Here is a 26,084-nt window from a genome sequence, read left to right on the forward strand (position 1 = left end):
GTACTTGATCTTTCTGCTCTTCTTCATTTTTCTGTTGGTTGATAGGTTTCCTATTAACCAACTTCTGAGCTCTTGAGCCAGTCCTATTGCTCTGCTTCTGGCTTCCCTCTCATCTCTTCATTATTCATTCTTTCATTATCCATCATCAATCCGATATCTGTTAAAAGCCTGCTACTGTAGTTAGTCACATTCTAGGGCACTGGCACTACAGAGCTTAACCAGCTGTGTTTCTGTCCTTGAGGAATTTACGTTTTAGGTGATAGAAATTAGAGTATGTAACTCCTAGAAAGTGTCCTAGAAACCGTAGTTTCAATGTATACATAGCATACTGGGAGGCACAGAAGACTGAGTTTAGAAAGGCTTATATCAGATCTTTCTCATCTGTTTGTTCATTTTTAAAAGATTTTTTTGGGGAGGGCATAGTATACATTTTAAAAAATTTTATTGAAGTATAGTTGATTTACAATGTTGTGTTTAATTTCTGCTGTACAGCAAAGTGACTCAGTTATATATATATATGTTCTTTTTCATATTCTTTTCCATTATGGTTTATCACGGGATATTGAATATAGTTCCCTGTGCTATACAATAGGACCTTGTTATTAATCCATCCTATATATAATAGTTTGCATTTGCTAATCCCAAACTCCCAGTCCTTCCCTCCCACACCCCCCCTCCCCCTTGGCAATCACAAGTCTGTTCTCTATATCTGTAAATCTGTTTTTGTTTCGTAGATATGTTCATTTGTGTTGTATTTTAGATTCCACATATAAGTGATGTAAGGTGGTATTTGTCTTTCTCTTTCGGACTTAACTTTGCTTAGTATGATAATCTCTAGGTCCATCCATGTTGCTGCAAATGGCATTATTTCATTCCTTTTTATGGCAGAGTAATATTCCATTGTATGTATATACCATATCTTGTTTATCCATTCATCTGTTGATGGACATTTAGGCTGTTTCCATGTCTTGGCTATTGCAGATAGTGGTGCTGCATATATCTTTTTGAATTATAGTTTTGTCTGGGTGTATGCCCAGGAGTGGGATTGCTGGATCATATGGCAACTCTATTTTTAGTTTTTGGAGGAACCTCTATACTGTTTTCCATAGTGGTTGCACCAGTTTACATTCCCACAGACAGCATAAGAGGGTTCCTTTTCCTCCACACCCTCTCCAGTGTTTATTATTTGTAGACTTTTTAATAAAGGGCATTCCAACTGGTGTGAGATGGTACCTCATTGTAGTTTTGATTTGTATTTTTCTAATAATTAGTGATGATGAACATCTTTTCATGTGTTTGTTGGGCATAGAGTTCTGGGTTGACAGGTGTTTTTCTTTTAGTACTTTAAAGATGTTGTTCCATGGTCCTCTTGTTTGCATTGTTTCTGATGAAAGTCTGATGTGATTCTTTTCTTTTTTCCCCTCTTTATTATGTTTCTTTTTTTTTTTTCTGCCTAAATTCAACATTTGCTCTTAATCTTTTTGGTTTTCAGCAGTTTTAGTATGAAGTTTATAAGTCTTTCAGTATATTTAGGTCTATTTCTTTCAGTTCAGAGTTCTTTTACTTTCTTGGGTTGGTAGTTTATTCTTTTATTGGTTTTTGAAAACTCTTGACCATTATGTCTTCAAATATTCCTTTTGTCCTATTCTCTCTCCTCCTTCTGGGACTCCAGTTACACATATGTTGGACAATATAATATTTTCCCGCAGCCTAAAGATGCTCTGTTGTTTCACACTTTTTTGTCTTAACTTTTCAGCTTTATTAATTTCTATTCACTTATTTTCAAGGTTACTGATTCCTTAGCTGTATCCAATATATTGATTTTCCCATAGGAAGAATTTTTAAACTCTGATAATTAAAAAATTCTATCATCATTTGGCTTTTTTGTTTTTAGTATAGTCTACATCTCTCTGTTGAAATCCTTTATCTTTTTAGGCATGCTGTCCACTTTTGCACTAGATCTTTTAACATAGTAATTTTAATTATTTTAAAGTCCTGCCTGATGGTTCTAACCTCTGGGTCATTTCTGGATCTTGCTGTATTTCTTAACAGTGGGTGTTTTTTCTTCCTCTTTTTCATGTGTCCTAATTTTCTATTGAATGCTGGGTGTTGTGTCTGGAAGAACAGTAGAGATTGAGGTAAGTGGTATTTATGCTTTGGGCATTTATGCTTCTTCTGTCACACTGTTAGTGTAGTGAGTTGAGTTAGTTTAATAAGTAGTTCAGCTGGGTTAGGGTTTCCTTATTCTATAGTTATTCTTCATGTGACACCCGCTTCACATTTCTCCAGTGGTGAGCTGTTTTCCTTGTGCTTAGTGTGGGATCTGGCCTGCTGGAGGGTTTTCCCCAGTGTTTCTGCTCCATCCTCAGCTTTTAGCATTCCCTATATGCCTGTACCACAGAAGGGGTCTCCTTCCAGGCTCTTGCTCCTCTCTCACAGCAGTAAACTACTGTTGCTTATTACTTAGTGCCAAGGTCATGATGGGGGAGCAGTGGTGGTTTTCAGTTCTGCTGGTCCAGATTCAGTCTTAAGCAGGACCTATGCTTCTGGATCTTGGAGTGGGTCTTTCTCAGTGTTGCTTCCCCTCCCTGCACGGTAGCCAGCCTCTCTTTGAACCTGGGAGGTCTTGGAGGGTGAGTTTTCTGCTCCTCACGTGCAGATCCCTGGTTTGTATCGGTTCAGGATCCTGGGCCAAGAGAGTTTCTTCCACCTCCTTTTGGCAGGCCATACTTGCTTCTACCCCTCCCCCAAAACAGCAGACCCTGGGAGGCTAGGGGTCGGGTGGGAAGTGGTTTCCTGCCCTCCCCCATCAGCCTAAGGCTTTCGTCTTGGATGAGACAGTGCTGCAGGGAGTGGGCAGAGCTTTGTGCTTGTGCGTCACTGAGGGAGCGGGCTCTGGTCTCCAGACCTGCTCTTCACGTTCCTTCTGCATACCTCCTGTAGGCCTGCTTGTGAGTGGGCGCAGAGCTCCTCACGTCTGGGTTCCCAGTGATACTCACCTGTCACACTAGTCCACACTCAGCCTTGAAGAATTTTCAAAACTTTAAAGCTGTTTTCTTCTTCCTGCTTTTCTTGCAGCCATCTCTTCCTCCCAGGCTTTACTAAAGGGAGATAATTCATATGTCTTGACTTTTCTTGGTGGGACTTGTCACTCTTTGGAAGCAGCTCATGTTACTGCTTTAGGACCTCAGCTCTGTGATGGGCTCAAGAAAGTTTGATTTTATAGATTAGCTGGCCTTTCTGTTTGTTAGGTGGTGGTCTGTTGTGTAATCTCTGTTTTATTTTCAGTGAATTGTCTATCCTTACTCTACTTTTACTCTTTTGGGGTTATTTATAGTTATAAATTTGTATGAAATCAATAAATATTAATTCTATGCCATTTTCATTGAAACTGTGTTTTCAGTATTTTTCCTTTATATTTAGATTGTAGTTTTGTTTACATTTCTTATATATTGAACCTATCTTTTTTTTTAACTTGAGATTTGTCATATCAATGTTAGAAAGTTATACTTAATTCTGTTTTCTTTTTTATTTTTCTATTTTTGGCCATGCCGTGCGGCTTGCAGGATCTTAGTTCCCTGACCAGGGATCGAACCCTGGCCCATGGCAGTGAAAGTGCAGAGTCTCAACCACTGGACCGTTAGGGAATTCCCAATAGTTCTATTTTCTGTTAGTTTGGATTGTCTGTTTTTTGTATCTAATTACTGATTCTTAAGTGTTTTATAAAACTTCAGAAAAATACACATAGATATTCTCATAAAATTTTAGGGGGCTCATGAATCTCAGAAGCCATTTTATGGGCTATAGATAGTTCAGACACTTAAGAGATTACTAAACTTAGAGTGTGATGGCTACCCTCCCTCCATTCTTTCTTTCCTTCAATTCCTAAACACTTCTTTGGGGCCCTACTCAGAGTTGCGTCCTTTGAGTTTGACACTTTTACCTACATAGAGACTTTTTTCTTTCTTCTTCTTTTTTTTTTTTTTTTTGTAGTGGGAAGATGATTTGTTGTTTTTCAAGAGAAATTTATCTTGAGAAAATTTGGCAGTTCTTCTGTAAATCTAAAAATATTACAGAGCGTTCTTGTATATCCTTCACCCAGCTTCCTCTTAGGTTGATAACTTACATGATCATAGACCATTTCTCAAAACTGAGAAATTAAGCTTGGTACTTTGTACTAAAGCACAAACTTATTTGGATTTCACAAGCTTTTCCACTATTATCCTTTCCTATTCTTGGATTCAATCCAAGATCCCTCACTGTATTTAGACTTAAATTATTTTTAACCATGATTCTGTAAAATGAAAATGGAGGCTCATGTGGTGTCTGTTATGCACAGGACTTTGCCTTTTTTTTCCCCCTGTAATGGTAAAAAATTTAGTGTTGACTGCCACTGTACAATTGGTCACCCCACCTCCAGTCCTGTCTGCCTTTTATTCCATTTTATATTGTTGGCAGAATAACATTTCTAAAGTGTAGTCTAATCCTTTCTGTTTTTTACTCTAAAATATATATTGATTTTTTCCCCCATTGTTTGTAGAATTAAGGTAATTTGTGTTCAAGCTTCTCCATAGTTTGGTTCCAAGCTGCTTTTTTAAAAATTATTGTCCTTATGCCTTTCACCACAGTGTTTACTTTTTTTCTTTTTTTGATGCCATTGCTTTCCTTAGTCTCTGTGGCCTTAATGCCTTGCTCCCAATTTGTTTGTTCCTAATTAATGATTATACCTATTATTCTTCCTTTTATACAGATATTAGTCTATATTATTCTTGCTAGACAATCTGATAATTGGACAGTTTCATTCAAGGTTTTGAAAAAGAGGGATAGATAAACTAACATCTAGTGAATACTTCTTGTAAGGGACATGTATGTGGGACTTTGTGTCTTTTAAAATATTTGCTTTGATTGTTAGAATCTCAGGGGAAGTGGTCTTTTGTCCTACTTTAGCTTCTAACCACCTCTCACTTGAATTACTTTGGTGGTTTCCTACTTGGTCTTTGCACTGAGTACTTTGTGTATGTTGTCTGATTTTATTCACAGAGTAAACCTGTGAAGTATTTCAGAGATATTAACTAACTTGTTCATGAACTTATTGGACTCCATACCTAGGATTCCAGGTACATGGAGTCCTAGAATTCATTTTCATATGCCTCTGGCTTTTACTTTGAAGAGTGTTCTTATTACAACTCAAGTACAATATAATTAAATTTACGGCCAGAAAGGTATTCTGGTTATATTAGTTTAAGACAGGGAAATTTTCTTTTGAAAATTACTCATTTTTATTCTAAAGCTGGGTGGTGACAAAAGAATAAATGTAAATGCCTCCTTAATGCAATTGCTTTTTTGGGAACCACCCTGAAAAGATTTCAGTTATATGCTTTCCTAAGTAAATGACTTCACTTCCCATTGAAAGTATGTATTTCTGTTTGTACTGGTTGATCCTGTGAGTTAATTTAACAAATACCTAGTGCCATACATGCTAGGCACTGTTGTAAACCACTGTGGATGTGGCAGTGAATTAGACAGTACAGATTCCTGCCTCATGGACCTAAATTTTTGGTCCTTACTACCATTATTTATAAACTAGAATGACTATATAAATTCTTTTTTTTCTTTTATAACATGATATAGAATTTAAAAGTACAATTGAAGGAAGAAATATGCACACATACCCAACTACTTCTGTTCTGGCGTTTATTCTCCTTTGATTTTCTCACAAAGTTGAATCTCAGGTGAACATTAGGATACATGGGGAAACCAGTGCACACCTGATGTTCAGCTCAGAGTTTATGGTTAGTTGGTGATACAAGGAGTTTCTTTGCCTGCTGCACCCTTATCGCAAGGTGACTTAGTGTAACGTGCTTTTCCTAACAAGCTCCTTCTCTCTGGTGGTCCAGGGGTAGCCAGTGCAATTCAACTTCATTGTCATCACAAAGACATTTAAAAAACATTTTATTTATTTATTTGTTTATTTTTTTGGTTGTGTCGGGTCTTAGTTGTGGCAGGCAGGCTCCTTTAGTTGCGGCTCGTAGGCTCCTTAGTTGCGGCATGCGAACTCTTGGTTGTGGCATGCATGGGGCATCTAGTTCCCTGAGCAAGGATTGAACCTGGGCCCCCTGCATTGGGAACTTGGAGTCCTAACCACTGCACCACCAGGGAAGTTCCACAAAGATATTTGTTAGGTTTTCCAAGGGTGGGTTATGTGAGCTCACATGATAGAGTTAATATCACAAATATAGATTGTGGGTGGAGGGGATGAAGATGTCGAGTGCAGTGGTGTTTTCAGGGAATAGTAACCAAATCTCCATAGCTGTCTAGTGTGTGCTTTGAGTGGGGATGTGAAGATTAGAGGTTCTGCGTTGACTAGCATTATGTCTAAGAATATAATTGTGAGTGCTGGCAGGGAATGGCACAGGTAGAGATGGAAGAGCAGAACTCTTAGCATGTGCAAAGCCTTTGGTAGCCCCTTCAGTAGCATTATTGCTTTTTTTTTTTTTTTTTTGCTGTACGCGGGCCTCTCACTGTTGTGGCCTCTCCCGTTGCGGAGCACAGGCTCCGGACGCGCAGGCCCAGCGGCCACGGCCCACAGGCCCAGCCGCTCCGCGGCATGTGGGATCCTCCCGGACCGGGGCACGAACCCGTGTCCCCTGCATCGGCAGGCGGACTCTCAACCACTGCGCCACCAGGGAAGCCCAGCATTATTGCATTTAATTTTTGTTAAAACTTTGAGAAGTAGTTATAATTTTCCTCATTTTACTGATGAGGAAACAGATTCAGGGAGTTGAAGTTGTTTGTCCCAGGATGGTTCAGGTGTTTGGCAAGTGCTGCCTCCTCTGGTGATAAGTGGAATTTTTTCTGCCTGATGCTCTGTATTACTTTGGAGAGACTCTTCTGAAATGAATTCTACCAGGTATTGTTTCTTTAACATTCTTTACTGTCGACAAAAAATTAATCCATCTAAGAAAGAAATAGAAAACTTTATTCGAGTCAAATAGAGGATTTTATTAACCCAGGAACAGGCCCTCAGCAAGCTCTGAGTACTGTTCTGCCCTTAAAGGTCAAAGCACAGTTATATAGGTTTTTGAGACAGAGGGCTGTACATTAAATGACCTAGATAGTTTGCACAATCCAGATCTGTGAGTACAAAGTGGGGGTCATTGTGGCCCCTTACAAGATCATGAAGGAATGTTATCTTTTTTAAAAAATTAATTAATTAATATATTTATTTTTGGCTGTGTTGGGCCTTGGTTGCTGTGCGTGGGCTCTCTCTAGTTGCGTCAAGCGGGGGCTAGTCTTTGTTGCAGTGCGCGGGCTTCTCATTGTGGTGGCTTCTCTTGTTGCGGAGCACAGGCTATATGTGCGTGGGCTTCAGTAGTTGTGGCTCGTGGGCTCTAGAGTACAGGCTCAGTAGTTGTGGCACACGGGCTTAGTTGCTCCGTGGCATGTGGGATCTTCCCAGACCAGGGCTCGAACCCGTGTCCCCTGCATTGGCAGGTGGATTCTTAACCACTGCGCCAACCAGGGAAGTCCCCAAGAAGGAATGTTATCTTTTAAGGAGTTGTCTTGTTGGTGCTAGGAGAACATTGCTCTTTATGATTGAACATGAATTTCTGCCACTGGGGAAGGTTAGGCCAATGCATAATGCAGATACACGATGCACAGTAGAGGGGAGAGAGGTCAAAGGGCAGTGACAATTTTTCATGTTTAAATTTTCCTTGATTTGCCTTAGAATATGAAATTTTATCATTATTAAGATATGGAATTGATTTTCATTGTCCAGGAAAAAATATTTTTAGTGTGGTCTACAGTGGGTATTAGGATGATGGGTATTTTGGTTCTGTCATCTCTGGATTGTCTTATTTCTCTTTTGATCTGGCTTATGTAGTATAATTGGTATAGGCAGTGTGGTCATTTAAATAAATACTTAATTTCTCAGTATTTTTGTCAGGGCATCTTTATTTTCTCAGTATGCTTCAGTTGGCACATTTTTATCCAAGAAGATAGAAGACACTGGAAAATACTGAGGGTTTTTTATTTAAGTTTTTTCCTAACCCTTGAATGGTCACTAGATGGCCTGCTGGTATTGCATTTTAACTTGGCGGGTTATGACATAAAGAAGTAGGCTTCTTGCTGATGGTTTTAATCTAAAGTGATATTTTAAATACTGTTTTTAAATCTACTAGGAGCTCTAGATTTAGTAGTGCTATAAATTATTTAAAGGTTTGTCTTCCTATGAAATGGTGGTTTAGTGCTCTAAATGGGTTTTATACTGCATGTAAAACCAGACTTTGCAGCTCAGTTTTAAAGTGATGCCAGTATGTCGTTAGTGTTCATGCTTTGGATGCATGTAGCTTAGATAATAGAAATTTAATAGTTTCATAAAAATATGATTGAGCTCTAGTGTTCAAATCTGTTGAGATTTGGCTCAAGAAAAAGTTCAGAAAATACTTAAAGGAAAAATTTTAAATGTGAAGTCACTGTGTTTATTAACTTGTTCACAGTTCTTCAGGAAGATTAGAAAGAGAAGGCAAGAACTATTATTTTCAGGTAGTGAATGTTGTTTGTTCTGCCGGCCAGTTTCCAGGAAAAAACAATTTTCTCTTTGAACAAAGATATGGATACAACATATGTTAGGTCTTAGATTGTATTTAGTCAGTCAAGCAAAAAAAAAAAAAAAGAAAAAGTTTTGAGTATCCATGTTACATTTTAAAATTAAATTTTAAAATATTTCTAGACCTTCCTCATTAATGGTAGCATGTGAATTTGTTTACTGACCCCCTACTCAGGAGAACTCCTAGGAGCACCCCTGTTTCCTCTCTACCCTTAAATACTTGGTGACTATGGAGCTCATAAAACTGGAAGTAAGGGGTTAGGTACATGAACACTTGTTCCTGACCTGGCTTGTGATATTTTTGTTTTAAAGGAAATTTCCTTAAATAAAAGGTTTTATTTGTACAGGTTTCAGAAGAACACATTATTTTCTAACAGCTGACGGTGTCTCTGGGAATCCAAGTGAATCCCAACTAAAATGGGTAGCTCATGTGGCAGGGACTTCATGTTCTATTGTCCAGATCTCTTGTCTCACTTTGAGGTGGTTTTGACTCTTTTAGATGTTCAGTAGTGGTTTTGGAAACGAAAACTATTTGTCAGTAGAATGTGCTAGGAACTGGCTGTGTCTGCATTTTAAAAACTTTTTGTCTTCCTGATAGTTCTCTTCTCTCTACATGTCCAATCCACAGAGAACTTGCTTCCTCTGAGTATGTGTTCCATGTTCCTGTTGGCTCCTGCTATGTTTGTGTTAATTCCAAAAGTGCTCACTTTATGTACCTTTTTAGAAGAGAAAAACAGTAGCAACCTCTTGAACCTTTATTTTGCCATTGGTTAGATATCAGAAGAATTTTATATCTAAGTTGTGAGGTTAAAATTCAGTTTAAAATAATTGCAGGGTGTGAATTTTGAAAAGGGAAGAATTTTGTGACATGCTTGTAATGAAAACAATTTTATACTTAAATAATTTTAATAAAATTTTAATTATAAATATTAAACAATAAAATTTTATGTTATTTAAAATTATTTTCTCAAACGACTTCCCTCCTTTTTGAAAAGCAAGTGATTATAGGGGAATTCCCTGGCGGTCCAGTTGTTTGGACTCCACACTTCCACTGCAGGGGGGCACGGGTTTGAATCCTGGTTGGGGAACAAAGATCCTGCAAGCCATGTGGCATGGCCAATAAAAATTAAAAAAAAAAAGTGATTATAGCCTCTATGTTCATGCATACAAAGCAGCACATTACTAACATGCATTACTAAAGCTAAGGCATTATTAGTGTACAGAACATTAAAAAAATAATTTGGTTGGTTTTATAATATAGATACCACTCTCTCATGTTCAAACTAGTTCTCTTGGATTTACTCACAAACTGTACACTTGTTTTTTAACTTAGGGTGTGGTTGGAAGGAAATAGACACGATGTATAGAAGGAAACATTTGTTGGTTCTCAGTTCTTACTTTGAACAGAGTCTCTTCAGAGGGAGCAGATTCACATACCTGAGTGTACACTCCAGTGTCGTGGCGTTCTACAGAAGGGGAGATTCCAGGGTGGAGGCAAGGCGGAGACACACCCAGCCTTGTGCTGGGAGCATTACAGTGGGCAGTGTGCACTGCTGCTATTCATTAGTATTTGTGAGCTGACTCTAGTGATGATGGCTTAGGAAACCAGCTAAAAATGCCCTGTTGCGTCCAACAGAGATGAAAAGATTTAGTCTGTTGGATGCGCTCCTCTGACCCTCCAAGATTGTTGACAGCTATTAGTGGTAAATGGGGTGTGGGGGAGAGTAGTCAACACCATCACAAAAAAGGCATCTCATCCTTACAAAATAATATAGGCTTCAGAGATGGCAAAGAAAGCTTTACGTAGAGTTGTTTGTATCTGTGAAATTCTTCTCTTCCCTGGAGTTCCTGTGTCATTTATTCCCAGACTGTGATTCTGGTTTTCAAAGTTCTAAGGGGTCTCAAGTGGTGGAAGTGGAGGTTTTCAATTTATTCACAGTGATGGAGTTTGAGAAAGTTGGTTGAAAATCGTTCACTTGTTATTAATAGAAATGTTTAGATGTAACTGAAATGTTGAATATCTTTACTTTTTGTCTAGGACTTTATTAACACAGAAAGATCACACACTGACCAGAAACGCTGGGAATTGTAAATGTTTAATAAAATCATGAAAGTAAACTAAGAACAATTTATGTGGCAAAATGTTTTATAACTTAGTTTTATGGGAAAAACAGTAAAGGTTTTTCTTTTAATTTTTATTTTTAAAAATTTGTTTTTTTATTTGGAGGAGCATAGTGTTGGGACCTGAGTTGGAATCCCAGTTCCAACACTTATCAATTAACTGTACGACCTTGGAAAAAATAACCTGATTTCTCTGGCTTCAATTCTCTCATCTGTGAAATGGGAAATAAAAATAGTACCTGTCTCAGAATTGTACTGAGGATTCTATTAATAAATGTAGAGTGCTTAGAACAGTTCCTGGCATGTAGCAAGCACACTATAACTATTATTTATTGAGTATTTATTTGTGTGGTAAGCACATTGGAACACGGTACAACAGGGATTTGGGGCAAGTTATTAACCTCTCCTGAGCCTTAATTTCCTCATCTGTAAAAGGAGGATAGCAATAGTTTCTTCTACTTTCATAGGTAGGATTGCATGAAAATTAAATGAATTAATTCACGTGAAACCCTTAGAACATTGCTGGTATTGTTGTTAGCATCCAGTAAATGTGAGCCCCGCAGTTTACATACTTTAAGTCATTTGTCACAGCAGCCCTGTAACTACACACACACACACACATACACACACACACACAAACTTTTTGGTGGCAGTGTTGTTAAACAGCTGAGACAGAGACAAGGTGAGAAATGTTAGATAACCTGCTCAAGGTTGCACTGTTAGAATCTGAACTCAGGTCTTAAGTACAAAAATCAGAAATAACTGACCTATAGACCTGTGTTGCTTTCTTGTAGCTCTTTTTGGTTTTGAAAATGTTGTGTCTCTAATGTTTTGTGATTAATGCAGATATTTAATTTCAAGTGTGAAATTTTACACTTGTGAAACTTTACCATACTCTTTCTCACAAAAGCCCTAATGAATGCCTGACTTTTTGTGTAATTTAATTTAGCATTTGTTCCTAGTGTGAAAGACTTAAATTCTTTATTTTACAAAAATGTGTGTTCCTCAAGGTACCTTTCAGAGCTTTACATGTCCAAGAAGCTAATTGAACATAAAGGGAGTGTGTGCAGTTCACTTAATGCACATCATACTGTTCTGGGAAAAGTTGATTCTGAATTTCTGTTTTCTGGTTGATGGAGTAATAGCCTTTGTAAAATGCTGAAGCTACCAGTTGCCCTGTAATGCCCATGGGTGAAAAACGCTTGGAGGGGAATATACAGAAATGACAATAATAGCCATGTATAAGGTGATGGGTTTTTCTCCTTTCCACATTCTCTTTATTGCTGTTTTATAATTTAAAATAAATGTATTAAAAATAATTCCTGGAGTTAGGAGGTACAGAATGGACTACCTTAAGCTATTTCTCTTTGTAGATTTAAGAAAGAGTCTTTACAAGGTTGTACAGTATTTACATCTACAAAGAGAAAATTGAGGCAGCCAGTGGAAGCTGTCTCTCTTCCTTCATCATTATTCTTTGATGCACTCATGTAGTGTTTACCGTTAGTAAATACAATAAATAGCCTTCTGCTGTGGGTACCTACTGCAGGCTTAATTGCAGAAGGCGGTCTGGAAGGTTTATGAAGTGCCCTGTGCTGTGCAGAGTTTGTGCTTAACACACACTTTCTACTTTCCCGTGAGTAGTGGGATGCTCAAAGAACAAAGGGCCTCCAGAGACCTAGCTGAACGTGGTATGGTAGTAAGCAGTGCTTCTTTATTTATGTCTTTTAATTTTATTATTTCTTTCTTTTTTCCTTCATGTTTACTCTTCTTATTCATTCTTGGGTTTTTCATGAGAAAGATCAGAGGCCTTGAATTTACTGGTAGGAGGAGCTTGATTCTGGTACATGATTTAGCCAGTGCTGCTCCATCTTTGAGGGAACAGAACGTCAGAAAAATGTAGTAGAATAATTCTTTCTAGATTCTCAGAACCCATACGGACTGCTTGAGTGGTAGCACTCAGGCTTTCATGAGATCGTCTAGCTTTGAGACACATATCTGACTCTGCTTTTTTCCACTACTGAAGATATTAATCAAAGTCCAAATGTAAGTTGAAGTTTCTTCTCAAACTTTTTCTTTCTAAAAGTAGTAGGTATTGTCCTTAAACACCTGGTTCTTCCATTAATATTCATTTTGAATTACTTTTTCTGTTGTTATGCATTTTTTAAAATGGGTTTTATTTTTTAGAGCAGTTTCAGGTTCACAGCAAAACTTGAGTGGAAAGTATAGAGAATGAACTCCCATGGCTCCACTCCCTGCTACACACAGCTTATCCTGCTACCAGTGTCCCTCACCAGAGTGGTACCTTTGTTATAATGGATGAACCTACATTGACACATTGTTATCATCCATAGTTCATAGTTTACATTAGCGTTGAACCTTCTATGGGTTTTGACAAATGTGTAATGACATTTATACACCATTGTAGTATCATAGAGGATAGTTGCACTGCCCTAGAAAATCCCCTGTGTTCTTCCTATTCATCCCTTCTCCCCTCCCCTGTAACCCTGGGCAACCACCAGTGTTTTTACTGTCTCCATAGTTTTGCCTTTTCAGAATGTCACATAGTTGAAATCATACAATGTGTAGCCTTTTCAGATGGGCTTCTTTTACTTAGTAGTCTGCATTTAAGTTTTCTCCATGTCTTTTCATGGCTTGATAGCTCATTTCTTCTTAGTGCTGAATAATTAATATTCCATTGTCTGGATGTACCACAGTTTATCCATTCATCTACTAAAGGACTTCTTGGTTGCTTTCAAGTTTTGGCAATTATGAGTAAGGCTGCTATAAACATCTGTGTGCAGGTGGATGTAAGTTTTCACCTCATTTGAGTAAATACCAAGGAGCATGATGGCTGGATTATTTGGTGAGAGTATGTTTAGCTTTGTAAGAAATCACCAGATTGTCTTCTAAAGCAGCTGTACCATTTTGCATTCACACCACCAGTGAATGAGAGTTCCTGTTGCTCCGCATCCTTGTCAGCATTCGATGTGGTCAGTGTTTTGGATTTTGGTCATTTTAATAAGTATATTCTAATAGTGGTATCTCGTTGTTTTAAATTGCATTTCCTTGATGATATATGATGTAGAGTATCGTTTCATATACTTATTTGTCATCTGTGTATCCTTTTTGTGAGTTGTCTGTTCAGGTCTCTGGCCCATTTTCTAATAGGGTTCTTTTCTTACTGTTGAGTTTTAAGAGTTCTTTGTATATTTTGGGTAACAGTCCTTTTTCAGATATGCCTTTTCCAGATATTTTGTCTCAGTCTGTGGCTTGTCTTCTTATTCTCTTGAGAATTAATTTATTTTGCATAAGAAATTATTGCTTGGATACATATGGAAAACCCTTAATCAGTGCCAGTTTTGTATGCTTATAGAGATTACTTGATTGATTTGACTGGAAAATTTTAAAGTAATTAAACACATTTAGTAGGATTTCCCTGGTGGTCCAGTGGTTAAGACTCCACCCTTCATATGTATAACTGATTCACTTTGTTATAAAGCAGAAACTAACACACCATTGTAAAGCAATTATACTCCAATAAAGATGTTAAAAAAAAACAATACTCTGCTCTTCCACTGCAGCGGGCGCCGCTTTGATTCCTGGTCAGGGAACTAAGATCCTGCATGCTGTGCAGTGTGATATAAATGAATACTAGGAAGTTTGGTTAAAATTTCCGGACTACATTTCGTTAAGACATCAGAGAGTGCTGTTTCTCAAACTGCAGTGGTGGGAGTAGAGCTGACGTGCTCTGGAATACTGTGTTACATGACTAAGAAGGTGGCTTTAGTGACAGTGGTGACAAAGATGCATGTGGAAGCTGGAATGAAATGGTTTTATAATATGTTACAGAAAATAATGATTATGTTTAGAGTGCTTTTTTTTGTTTATTTCTTTGTTTCCAAATTATTTTTATCATTACCCCTTACTTGAGGTCACCTCTTCTTTGCAGCTGCATGATCTTGACTTATGACACATTCCAGGAATTTCTATCTCACTAGATAGTGGGAGATTACAATTAATGAAGTCTTGCATGTGGGATGTTACCTGCTTGCAAGTAGACCAGCTGTCACTAGGAAAATTGATTGGGAGGTACAGCATTAAATCCCTCTCTTACACTTCGTTTTTTTTTGTTTTTTTTTTTAATTAATCAATTATTTATTCATTTATTTATTCATTTATTTATGGCTGTGTTGGCTCTTCGTTTCTGTGTGAGGGCTTTCTCTAGTTGCGGCAAGTGGGGGCCACTCCTCATCGCGGTGCACGGGCCTCTCACTATCGCGGCCTCTCGTTGCGGAACACAGGCTCCAGACGCGCAGGCTCAGTATTTGTGGCTCACGGGGCTAGTTGCTCTGCGGCATGTGGGATCTTCCCAGACCAGGGCTCGAACCCGTGTCCCCTGCATTGGCAGGCAGACTCCCAACCACTGCGCCACCAGGGAAGCCCTTATACTTCGTTTTTTAAGTCTCATTTTGAAATGTTAATTTTCTTCATTAAGATGCCCTTTGGAGAAAGCTAAATTGTTGAATCAAACATTTAACTGTACTTTTGTGTATGTATAGGATATTGTACCTGTGGATGCCTCTTATGAAGTGAAAGAACTGTATGTGCCAGAAAATAAACTTCATTTGGCAAAAACAGATGCAGAAACATTACCAGCATTGAAAATTAATAAAGTGAGTACTTTGTTCCTTTTCCTACTGAGTGATTTAACCTTATGTATAGTTGTTAGTCTATAGAATTTGTGATTTTATTTTTGTGTTTGAGGGTGTGGGTGATAGTGGTAGTTGTGTATATCACAATTCCCAGGGATGGGAAATATGTTTAATTTGTAAAACCATATTTCCAAATTACCATGGCTTTGATTTCATTTTAGTCATAATATTTATTTATTATGAAATATCAAAGAACAAAGATTATGTAAGATTTTTAGGCTTATCAGAAGGAATGGGTTCTAAAAGGTTAATAATTAAATAATTTAAATGAACATTTTTTTCCTTTAAACATGTTTCCTAATCCCTTGTCAAAACCCTGACTTTCCCTTTCTTATATTGTGAAGAATAATTCTGTTGTGTATCTTATCTCTAATAATAGCATTAGGTGTTTTTCCCAATAAAAAACTGCTTAGTTAAACTAGATATGACAATGGCAGCTATAATTTATCACTTTCAAATCTTAGAGAATTTTAAATTGTGTCATTCAGATATACTTTAAAAATGGAGAGATTTAGGCATAAGAACGTGGACCAGGACTAGAATTTCTCAGCCTTTCTTTTAATATAGTTAAAATCCTGGACACCCAGGGAGGTGCCAAATGTGCAAGTAAGGAGAAAGAAAAATAAACCCCCAACCCTTCTGAGGTCAGAGGAAGACTCTTCAAAGACTTACTCAAATTCCTGATAGGAGTACATTATCTAGGTGATTTGTGTGATTGGGTTTCTGACCAGAAGCTAAGACATGCTGCAGGGGAGCAGAGAGAGGGAGAGTTGGAGAGCAGAGCCACTCAAAGCTGACTTTGCAAAGGAACAACAGATTTTGTCACTGACAGACTGTGCATCAAATGAACGAACACACAAACACACACACACACACACAGACACACACAGACAGGACAGGGAGGAGGGAAGGGGGGAGAGAGAGAGAGAGAGAACGAAACTGAGAATGAATGCATATGAATCCAGGTCAGTTAGACTCTATAACCCAGAAAAACAGCTGCTTTTTCTAAATGTGATCTTTTTTTCAATATGGTAGTTTGTTCTTTGCACAGCAGTATGCAAAGTAATTAATTTAAAAAATTAGGTTACGTCACATAATGTATGCTAGGCTGCCATAACAAATACCATACCCTGGATGGCTTAAACAACAGAAATTTATTTTCCCATAGTTCAGTAAGTTAAAAAGTCCAAGATCCAGGTGCTGGCTGGTTTGTTTCCTGGCGAGGCTCCCTTGCTGACTTGCTGTCAGACGCCTTCTTACCTTATCCTCACAGGGTGTGTGTGGGAGCTCTGGTGTCTCTTTCTCTTATGAGGGCACCAGACCTATTGGGTTGGGACCCACGCTTATGACCTCATTTATTCTTTATCACCCCTTCAGGGCCCTGTCTTCAAATACATTCACATTGGGGGTTAGGGCTTCAACATATTTTCTGGGGGACATAAACATTCAGTCCATAATAGATACCATCTAGAATTAGATTCCAATAGAGAAGAATAGTGGCCATTGTCAAAGGTTTAGGAAAAATTAGTAAGAGGAGAACTTGAAAGTGAAACAATTTGGTGCACGAATATAATTTTTTCCTGTGAATTGAAGGAAGGGAATGCTTTACCATTATTTGATTTTTCAGCGGAACATGCCAACCTAATACTTTGGGAATACATGGTAAGTCACATCATAATGCACACCTCTTGGCCAGGTACTTTATCTTTTCTCATATGATTCGCATATCCAGGTATACCTATATATATATATATTTATATACACACGCACACACGCACACACACACACAGTTAAAAAATGAGCATATCCAGCTTGCATTAATTCATCAATTCTTTAATATTCTGATGGGATCTACTAGAAATCTTAAAGTTCAAGAAATAATATAGTGTTTGTAAAATGAAGGGTACTCTGTCATTGGTGAGAGATTTTTTTTGGTAAATATTTTTATCTAAAGTTTGTTTTAGTTCAGGACAGTGGTTGTCAGAGTGTAGTTTCCAGACCATCATTGTTAGCATTTTCTGGGCACCTGTTAAAAATACAAATCCTTGTGCCACAGCAAACCAGCTAAATCAGAAACTGGGGGGTGGAGCAGTCTTCATTTAACAAGCCTTCCAGAGGTTTCTTAATACATATTAAAGTTTGAGGACCACTGGTTTAGGAGATGCTATTCTTACTAGAAATGTTGGGAAGCCTAATGTTATTCAAATTTATTAAGAAAAATACATACTTTCCTAGTGCCCTTATTGTTGATTAGATTTGTAAAATCTATAAACATTCTTGAGAAGTTCGTTTCCATTGCTTTCAAAATTAAACTCCAAAAAGCCATTAGTGCTTTTGTTCATAAGTACATGAAATAGAGCATTTTTCTTTACTGTCTCATTTACTAGGTGGATATGCAGTGGGTGCAGGTTTTGGCAGAAGGCTGGGCAACCCCGCTGAATGGCTTTATGAGAGAGAGGGAGTACTTGCAGTGTCTTCATTTCGATTGTCTTCTGGATGGTAAGACATTTTAAAATATTCAAGTACATTGAGTATGGAAAAGAAAGCACACAGTTGCAGGGATTCGTCACTATTTATAGAGAGTACTGGTAACATCTAATGGAGATAGCACTTAAAGACTAGATTATATCAGTACTGAATATTTTAAATGTATCATGAGATCTTTCCATTTTTAGTTTTCTTGATTGTGACTTATTGCAGGGGGAGAAGGACAACCTGGGGATTAGGGCTGAAAATGGATTTAAAAAACAAATACAGTTTCCCTATGCCATATCCACCTGATCATGGTAAAAAGCCTCTCCCCAGGAAGTGTACATACTTACTAATTGTGCTGTGCTGAAGCCCATACTTGCTTAAGCCAGGTGTTCTAACAAGGAATCAGGGAGTCCCAAGTTAAGGAGTCCTGAAATAGGTGGTTAAAAGGATGGTTCTTCCTACTCTTTTAAAACACTAAAAAAAAAAAATTGCCAAAGAAATGGATATTTAGGGTATTGTAATTACATTCCAGCTACCTTAAACTTTGTATACTGTTGGTAAGATTAATTTACTACAATAAAGAAAATATTGCTAAATGTTAAAGAACTATGCTGTATGATCCAACAATTCCACTTCTGGGTACTTACGTGAAGAAAACAAAAACACTAACTAGAAAAGATATATGTTCCCATATGTTCATTGCAGCATTATTTACAATTGCCAAGATTTGGAAGCAACCTAAGTGCCCATCAATAGGTGAATGGATAAAGAAGATGTGGTGTGTGTGTGTGTGTGTGTGTGTGTGTGTGTGTGTGTGTGTGTACAATGGAATACTATGCAGCCATAAAAAACAATGAACTTTTGCCATTTGCTGCAACATGGATGGACCTGAAGGGTATTATGCTAAGTGAAATAAGTCAAACAGAGAAAGATAGATACCATATAATTTCACTTATATGTGGAATTTAAAAAACAAAACAAAAGAACAAACAAAACAAAAACAGACTTGTAGATACAGGGAACAAACTGGTGGTTGCCAGAAGGGGGTGGGGGTAGGCTAAATAGGTGAAGGGGATTAAGAGGTGTATAAACTTCCAGTTATAAAATAAATAAGTCACAGGTATATAATATACAGCATAAGGAATAATATGGTAATAATTTTGTATGATGACAGATGGTTACTAGACTTATCATGGTGATCATTTCTTAATATGTTTAAATGTTGAATCACTATGCTGTACGTCTGAAACGAACATAATATTGTACGTCAACTATAATACTTCAATTTTAAAAAAAAGTCATAGAACCCTGCAAAGTTGAGACCACGTTCTTCTGTGTTATAACTTCTTTTGACTGGGGCGTAAAATAGATACTAGAAAATGTAATTCCTACTCATTGTTCTCAAGAACCTTTAACAGAAGAATTAAATTTTACTTCTTGATTTTCTTCCTTGGAAATAATGGTAAAGTCTTTGTGGACTGCCTCCTTAGTAATGACTTAGTCTTGGGTGTGGTGTAAATCTACCTATTAATTTTCCATTTTGAACTCCACCTTATGGTGGTAATTTTAAAACAGCCAAACTGTTATCATTGATTTTGTTGACGCCTTTTGCCCAAAGAAGGCATGCCATGATTTCCCAAAAAGTGTGGTTTCTCTTTGATATGTAAATAATACCCACATATGAATTTGAGGGTGTATTTTATTTTTCTAACTTGCACATGACGAATAGGAAAGAAAAAAACACTTTCAGAGCTTGAAAGGTTGGGAACTGAGAATGTGCCTTTGGTCTCACCGGCAACATTATTTTTTTTTTTTTTTTTTTTTTTTTTGGCGGTACGCGGGCGTCTCACCGTTGTGGCCTCTCCCGTTGCGGAGCACAGGCTCCGGACGCACAGGCTCAGTGGCCATGGCTCACGGGCCCAGCTGCTTCGCGGCATGTGGGATCTTCCCGGACCGGGGTACGAACCCGTGTCCCCTGCGTCGGCAGGCGGACTCTCAACCACTGCGCCACCAGGGAAGCCCTGGCAACATATTTTGGTTTGAATGGAGCCACTGATTATTTACTACCTTTATCTCTTGACCAGTGATAGCTAGCATCAGTTCCATTCTGATTAAAAAACAAAAAACAAAAACTTTTTGAGTGTTTTCGTCTTCCTCTCTCAAGGATATCCAGGTATACCAAGTATACTCAAGTTACTTAACCAACTTGCCACTCAAAATGTAGTTGTCAGCAGTATCAGTTATAATATTTTTCCTGTAAAGGCCGTGAAGCATAATTCTTTGTCTTACTCATATATTTTTGGTGATGTTAGGCTTAGCCAGCTGATTCTTCCTTACTCAACAGTTTCTTAAACTTCTGTGATTCTTACCCCTAAAGACAGTTTCATGAGTGGTTGTGAGGAGTATTGCTGCACAGTGTTGAGGTTCTTAATTTTTGCTGTTTTGTTTTGTTTTCAACTCTGGGTTTGTTGCTTGTTCTCTCCCTGCTTTTCTGTGCCAGGTACCAGTGGAAACACTGTCACTGGAGCAATAAATCTTTTATTATTTGAAGAGTGTCTACTGAAGTGTGAAAGGTAGATGTGAGGCCCGCTGAGTAATGCAAGCTGTGTGCTTTATGTTCTTTTGTGCCCTGCAGGGGGTGTCATTAACTTGTCAGTACCGATAGTTCTGACAGCTACTCAGGAAGATAAAGAGAGGCTGGACGGCTGCACGGCTTTTGCTCTGATGTACGAGGGCCGCCGCGTGGCTATTCTTCGCAATCCAGAGTTTTTTGAGCACAGGAAGGAGGAGCGCTGTGCCAGGCAGTGGGGAACAACATGCAAGAACCACCCCTACATCAAGGTCCTGAGTAAACCTTGCTGCATTTTATCTTGATTTGCCAATAATGTTTGTGCTGAAATGTGAGGCATTACCTGTATATCAATTATGCCATTGGAACTGTTAATATTTTGCAGAATCAAGGCTGGAACTTAGTGTGATGAGCATATGGTTTTGTTGTTTGGTCCACATAAATATTCAGCAAATATTTTTTAAACATCTACTCTACACCAGGCACTGAGCTAGGTGCTAATGCTGGGTATATAGGGCTGATGTGCACGGCAGGGGCAATCTTTATATGCTTGGAGCATGCTGTCTCGTGGTGGGCGCAGACATTGATCTTGTACTTACAGGTAGGATGTGATGGCAGGGTGCTATGGGAGCCCACGCTGGGTGATTTTATCCAATGTGGGCTTTTAATTGAACATTGTGTTTCTGGTATGAAAGCAGTGAAATTTTTAATTGGTCTCCCCAAAGGGCCTCATGTATTTTATGTATTGTATGTGAAACATTATCACTGAAGTCACATTTCTGTCATTTGTTTTAAAGTAGACTTTGAACTTTTAAAGAAACTAAGCGAAGGAGTTCCCTGGCAGTCCAGTAGTTAGACTCAGCGCTTTCACTGCCAGGGCCCTGATTGGACCCCTGGTCGGGGAACTAAGATCCTGCAGGCTGCATGGTGCAGCCGAAAAAAAAAAAAAAAGAAACTAAGTGAAATTTTAGTAGCTTTACCTAGAAACTTTATATAACATCTGTTTAGATCATGGAAGTGTGTTAAATTTCATTTCATTGTCTTATGTAGGACAAAAAAATGATAAACTTAAAAAACGGGCAAATATATTGTTTTATAAAATGAGGTTGAACTAACGGTGTCAGACATTCCTTCAGCATTAAAATTCTACAGTTATTAATAACAAATAACATAGTTTACAAACCATGCTTATGTAAATTTTTTGAACCACATAGCAGACCTATAGGATGGGTGGTATTTCCATCTTACACATGGAGAAATTGAGACTTTATGGGGGATATATGTTCTTGGCCAAAGTTTTGCAGCTTATGGTTGGGATGAGGGTCTGATTTGAATCCAAGACCTTGGGCTTTAAAGCCATCTTCCATAATCCTTAGCAGAAAGTCATTATTGGTTTATGTAGAGCTTCACGTACTATGTAATCCCTACCACTAGAGAGTACTTTTTGTATGAATTCATTGGAGGAGACATTTTTTAATCACTGAACATATGTGAATGCTGTTTATATTGTGTGCCACTTTTATTTAGAGCAGTCTATAAGACTTCTGAGGTTAGTTAGTACTTGGTGTGCAGCCTTGAGGAACCAGTAGCAGTTGGATAGGAGGGAGCTGTAAGAAACGGCTTCCCAGGTTTCTGGGGCAGGGGGCGTGAAGACTCCGTGCGTTTGAGAGAGAGTTGGTGGTCCAGTGGGAGAGAGGACCTTGGGCTTCAGTTTCTACTCCAAGGTGTTAAAATTTTGTTCAGTCATAATAACAATTTACATGTATTTATGCTTTTCAACCACGTTTCTGCTTTTCAGTCCTTACAGTGACCCTTAGAAGCAGACAAGGTTATTTTCTTTATTCTGAGGAGTCTTAGAGTAGGTTCAACTTGCCCAGAGCTGCAGAGGTACCTGTGAGGTGTCAGGATTAGAGTCTGTCTTAGGTCTTCTGTGCTCTTTCCCCTATGCTGCTCTGCCTTCCTAGGAACAGAGAGGTGGCAGGCAGATTTGACAGGGTCACAAACGACGTGGTGATTTAAGAAGCCAGCCGGCTGGTCTAGAGCAGGGTGTCCCTCTTCCAGCCCCATGCCCCCCGGTACCGGCCATGCCCTCCCGGTCTCCTGGCTGGAGTCCTGCTTCCTGTCATACCCATTGAAATCCATTCTCCTAGTGCAGCCAGAGTGAGTCTTTTAAAAATATAGATCTGAACATATCACTGCCCCCTTTAAAACTCTCCAGTGGCTGCTCATTGTAATCAGAATAAAACCTGTGGGGCCCTGTGGGATCCGACCCTGGCCTTCTTCCACTACCGCTGCCCCTCTCCTTGCTTTGGCCTTTCTGACCTTCTAGCCACATTAGCTTTCTTTCTGTTCCTCAAAGACAGAAACGTGTTTCTGCGCCAGGACTTTGCACTTGGTGTCCCTCTGCATGAACTACTTTACCTCTGTGACGAGTTCCTTTTCATCCTCTCAGGTTAAATGTCACCTTCCTCAGAGAGGCAGTTACTAACTCCTTTCTCTTAAATGCCATTCACTGTACTCCCTGGGCACTGTGTTCCAGTGCCTTGTTTGTTTTCTCTGCAACGTTTATCACTAGCTGATATTTCTCTGGTTTCTCCTCTGTCTCGCCCACTAAAATATAAGCTCCATTGAAGTAAGATCTTTCTCTCTCGTTTTCTGCTGTATTTCCCAGTGCCTAGCATAGGCCCTGACACATACCAGTCCTCAGTGAATTTGTTGAATGAGTGGTTTGGTGGATGGGTAGAGACCTACTAGTGAGGGAGAGCAGGCAGGAAGTGACTACGCAGTTGAGGTGCATTGTTAGCAGGTAAGTTGAAGCCGTGGGGGAAGAGCTTGAGCTGCATTGCAAAAATGGATGGGTCCTAGAGGGTATATCTTCTCTCAGATGCAGAGAAAGGACACGAGTGGAGCAGAAAGAAATTTGAGGCGGTGTGGAGATTGGAAGGCATGAATTTGTGTTCAGCTCCATCATCATTACTTTAATTGCTCAAAAGTTTAGGATTGGAGAACACAAGAGGGCAGGGTGACCCAGGCTTACACACTTTTCTGTTAATCAACATACAACAGCAATGAAAAGAATGTTTTGGTTACTTAAAAAAGTAATTATTCATTCTGATTTTGTTTGCATTTCATATGCAAATATAATAGCTGCGTCACAAATCCTTTGCAAAATTATAAAATATATTCTAATTCTACAGCATCTCTAATGCCAGTTCAGTTGATAAACCAAACAGATTTACCACTGACCTTAAGAAGAGAGTAGTTTACAGGTATATTTAGCTTGTATGAGAGAAATGTTCTTACTTATTTTGATATTGGTTCCTGTTAAAAAAAAATTATTTTCTTTCTCTTGCCATTAGATGGTTATGGAACAAGGAGATTGGCTGATTGGAGGAGATCTTCAAGTCTTGGACCGAATTTATTGGAATGATGGTCTTGATCAGTACCGTTTTACTCCTACTGAGCTAAAGCAGAAGTTTAAAGATATGAATGCAGGTAAGACATGGACCTAATTATCTAACATGGGATTACTTGGAGTTTCTCCTTGATGGGGAGGTTCTTGAAGATTTTTTCCAATGCTTGCTAAAATGTAAGACAGAATGAGGAGTAAAGATAAATTTAGTTAGCAATGGAATATGTAAGGAAAGGTAGTCAATCTGCATCAACCTGTGTAGTTCACTCATATCAGTGTGCTTTATATCCCAGAATGTCTTATTGGAGTGGAACGTACCACTGCAGAAAATAATAGAACAACAATACCACATTTGCTGTTCATTCAGCAAGTGTTTGTTTTGCATGTTTATATGCCAGAGTACCAAGTGCTGAGGATTCATAAATAAATAAGACAGGAGTTTATGGTGTAGAAGAGAGAGACAGTCAACAAATAACAGGAAAAGTTGTTGTAGAGTAGGTTAATAATGATTTCAGATTTCTGGATTAGGACAGAATGGAACAGTAAATATAGAGAGTTTGTAGAAGCTGTTTTTTATAATACTGTCTTAGAAAGTGTCCCAGGACAGGGATTTTTATATTAGACATCTGTGATTAGCAGATATTTTACACAGAAGTAGGTAAATGATGTGTTTACACTGGTGCACCCACACTTGCAAATTCCGGGTGCCTGCCACAGCATTCGCTGTAGATTATAGGAGGCTGTTTTTTAAGGTCTGAAGAATTTGAAACCTCCTATAATCATGCTGCTAGTGAATTCTCACCCACTACAGAAATGGTTAAACACTAAGCATTGGTGCTGCTTTTTAAAATATCTTCTGTGCACAAATTGAGGAGATATGGCTGAGAAAAGTCAGGTGGATATGGATGCCTTTTAAGGAACTACGTGGCCACTCAGCTGTATTTATTAACCAGAAGCCTGCCTTCCCAAGTGACTCCAGAATCTGGGCAAGAGCTCCCATTTTATCAGTTGTGTTTAGGTTCTGTGACCTCTCAGATCCTTGGTAGTCATTCAGAGTCCTGTGTGCACACTGCCCCCTACTTTACCACTTAGAAGTTATGTGGTTGTGGGGAAAGGGGTTTCCTCTCTAAGGCTCAGTTCCCTAGGTATACAAATGAGGACAGTGATGGTACCTGACACATAGGATTTTATTTTTAAAAAGTGAAATGAACTAAGATGGTTAGGCACCGTAATAGTACCTGGCACACAGTAAGAGGTTAAGGTGTCATTATTTCTGTTATGTGAGTTGGAAGCTAGTTTTACCAGTAAGTAAAGGGTATACAAGTAAAGGGAAGAGGAAGAGTATCTGTTTTTTCTTAAGCTGTATCGTAATTAGCTGATATTTGAAGTGATGTGAAAGGGATCAAGAACTGGAGGCCCGAGATGGACACACACTCTTCAGAGCTCCACAGTCCCCACCAGCCTGCCTCGTTCATGCACATTTTTTGCTTGGCCCCCTTACGGTATTTGATAGTGTGGTACCCCATTCCTCCTTCTGAATTTTATTCCTCTCCTCTGAATTTGAAGCACATATTTGGCTTAAACTACTTGTGCAGGAATTTCTCCAAATATTACACTCGGTGCTTGCTTATACAGCAGCTTGTTTTCTTCTTTCTTGCTAACACGTTTTGGGCCCAGTCATAGAGGACTGTATCATGAACTGCATCATGACTGCTATAAGTCAGTGATGGTGCCGCATTCTCTTTTGTCAGTGTGTGACCTAAAGGTCCATGTGTAAGTCAGTTTTGACCTTTGAGATGTAAGCAAGTGGGGCTTCTGGGAAAGGTTTTCCTTCCTGAAAAGAAACTGGCTTAGGACAAAAAGTTATCCTTTCCCATCCTTCCTCTTCCTCCTGCTTTGGATGCTGTCACATAAGGGTACAATGTTTGGAGCTCTGGTAGCCATTTTGTACCATGAGAATCCATAAGAATCTTATACTGTTTGAGTTCCTGATCCAGCCCTTGGGTCCTCTGTATCCAGATTTGTTATTCAAAGACCTAATGCATGTTTGAGTTGTATAAGACACTTCTAGTTGGGTCTTTGTTTATTTGCATCCAGAAGCATCTGGTAGTTTAATATGTGTAGACTTCTCTCTTTTTTTCTGGTGAACAGGAACATGTTTCGCTGAGGACTTGCTGAGACCTC

General features: G+C 38.6%; 1 protein-coding gene across 2 annotated transcripts in view; it reads left to right on the forward strand.

Moving 5' to 3' along the window:
* PAPSS1 (3'-phosphoadenosine 5'-phosphosulfate synthase 1) overlaps positions 1-26,084 on the forward strand; it is a gene marked incomplete at its 5' end in the record, with an annotated part of 109,291 nt that overhangs the window by 38,434 nt on the left and 44,773 nt on the right. For both annotated transcript variants that reach the window (XM_079699673.1, XM_079699672.1), the window contains 4 exons: positions 15,292-15,405; positions 17,832-17,943; positions 20,555-20,760; positions 23,848-23,983. In XM_079699673.1, coding sequence (XP_079555799.1) covers positions 15,292-15,405; positions 17,832-17,943; positions 20,555-20,760; positions 23,848-23,983 — 568 coding nt within the window. The remainder of the gene's footprint in view (positions 1-15,291; positions 15,406-17,831; positions 17,944-20,554; positions 20,761-23,847; positions 23,984-26,084) is intronic.

This window comes from Hyperoodon ampullatus, assembly GCF_949752795.1.
Source record: "Hyperoodon ampullatus genome assembly, chromosome: 1".
Classification (NCBI taxonomy): Eukaryota; Metazoa; Chordata; class Mammalia; order Artiodactyla; family Ziphiidae; genus Hyperoodon; species Hyperoodon ampullatus.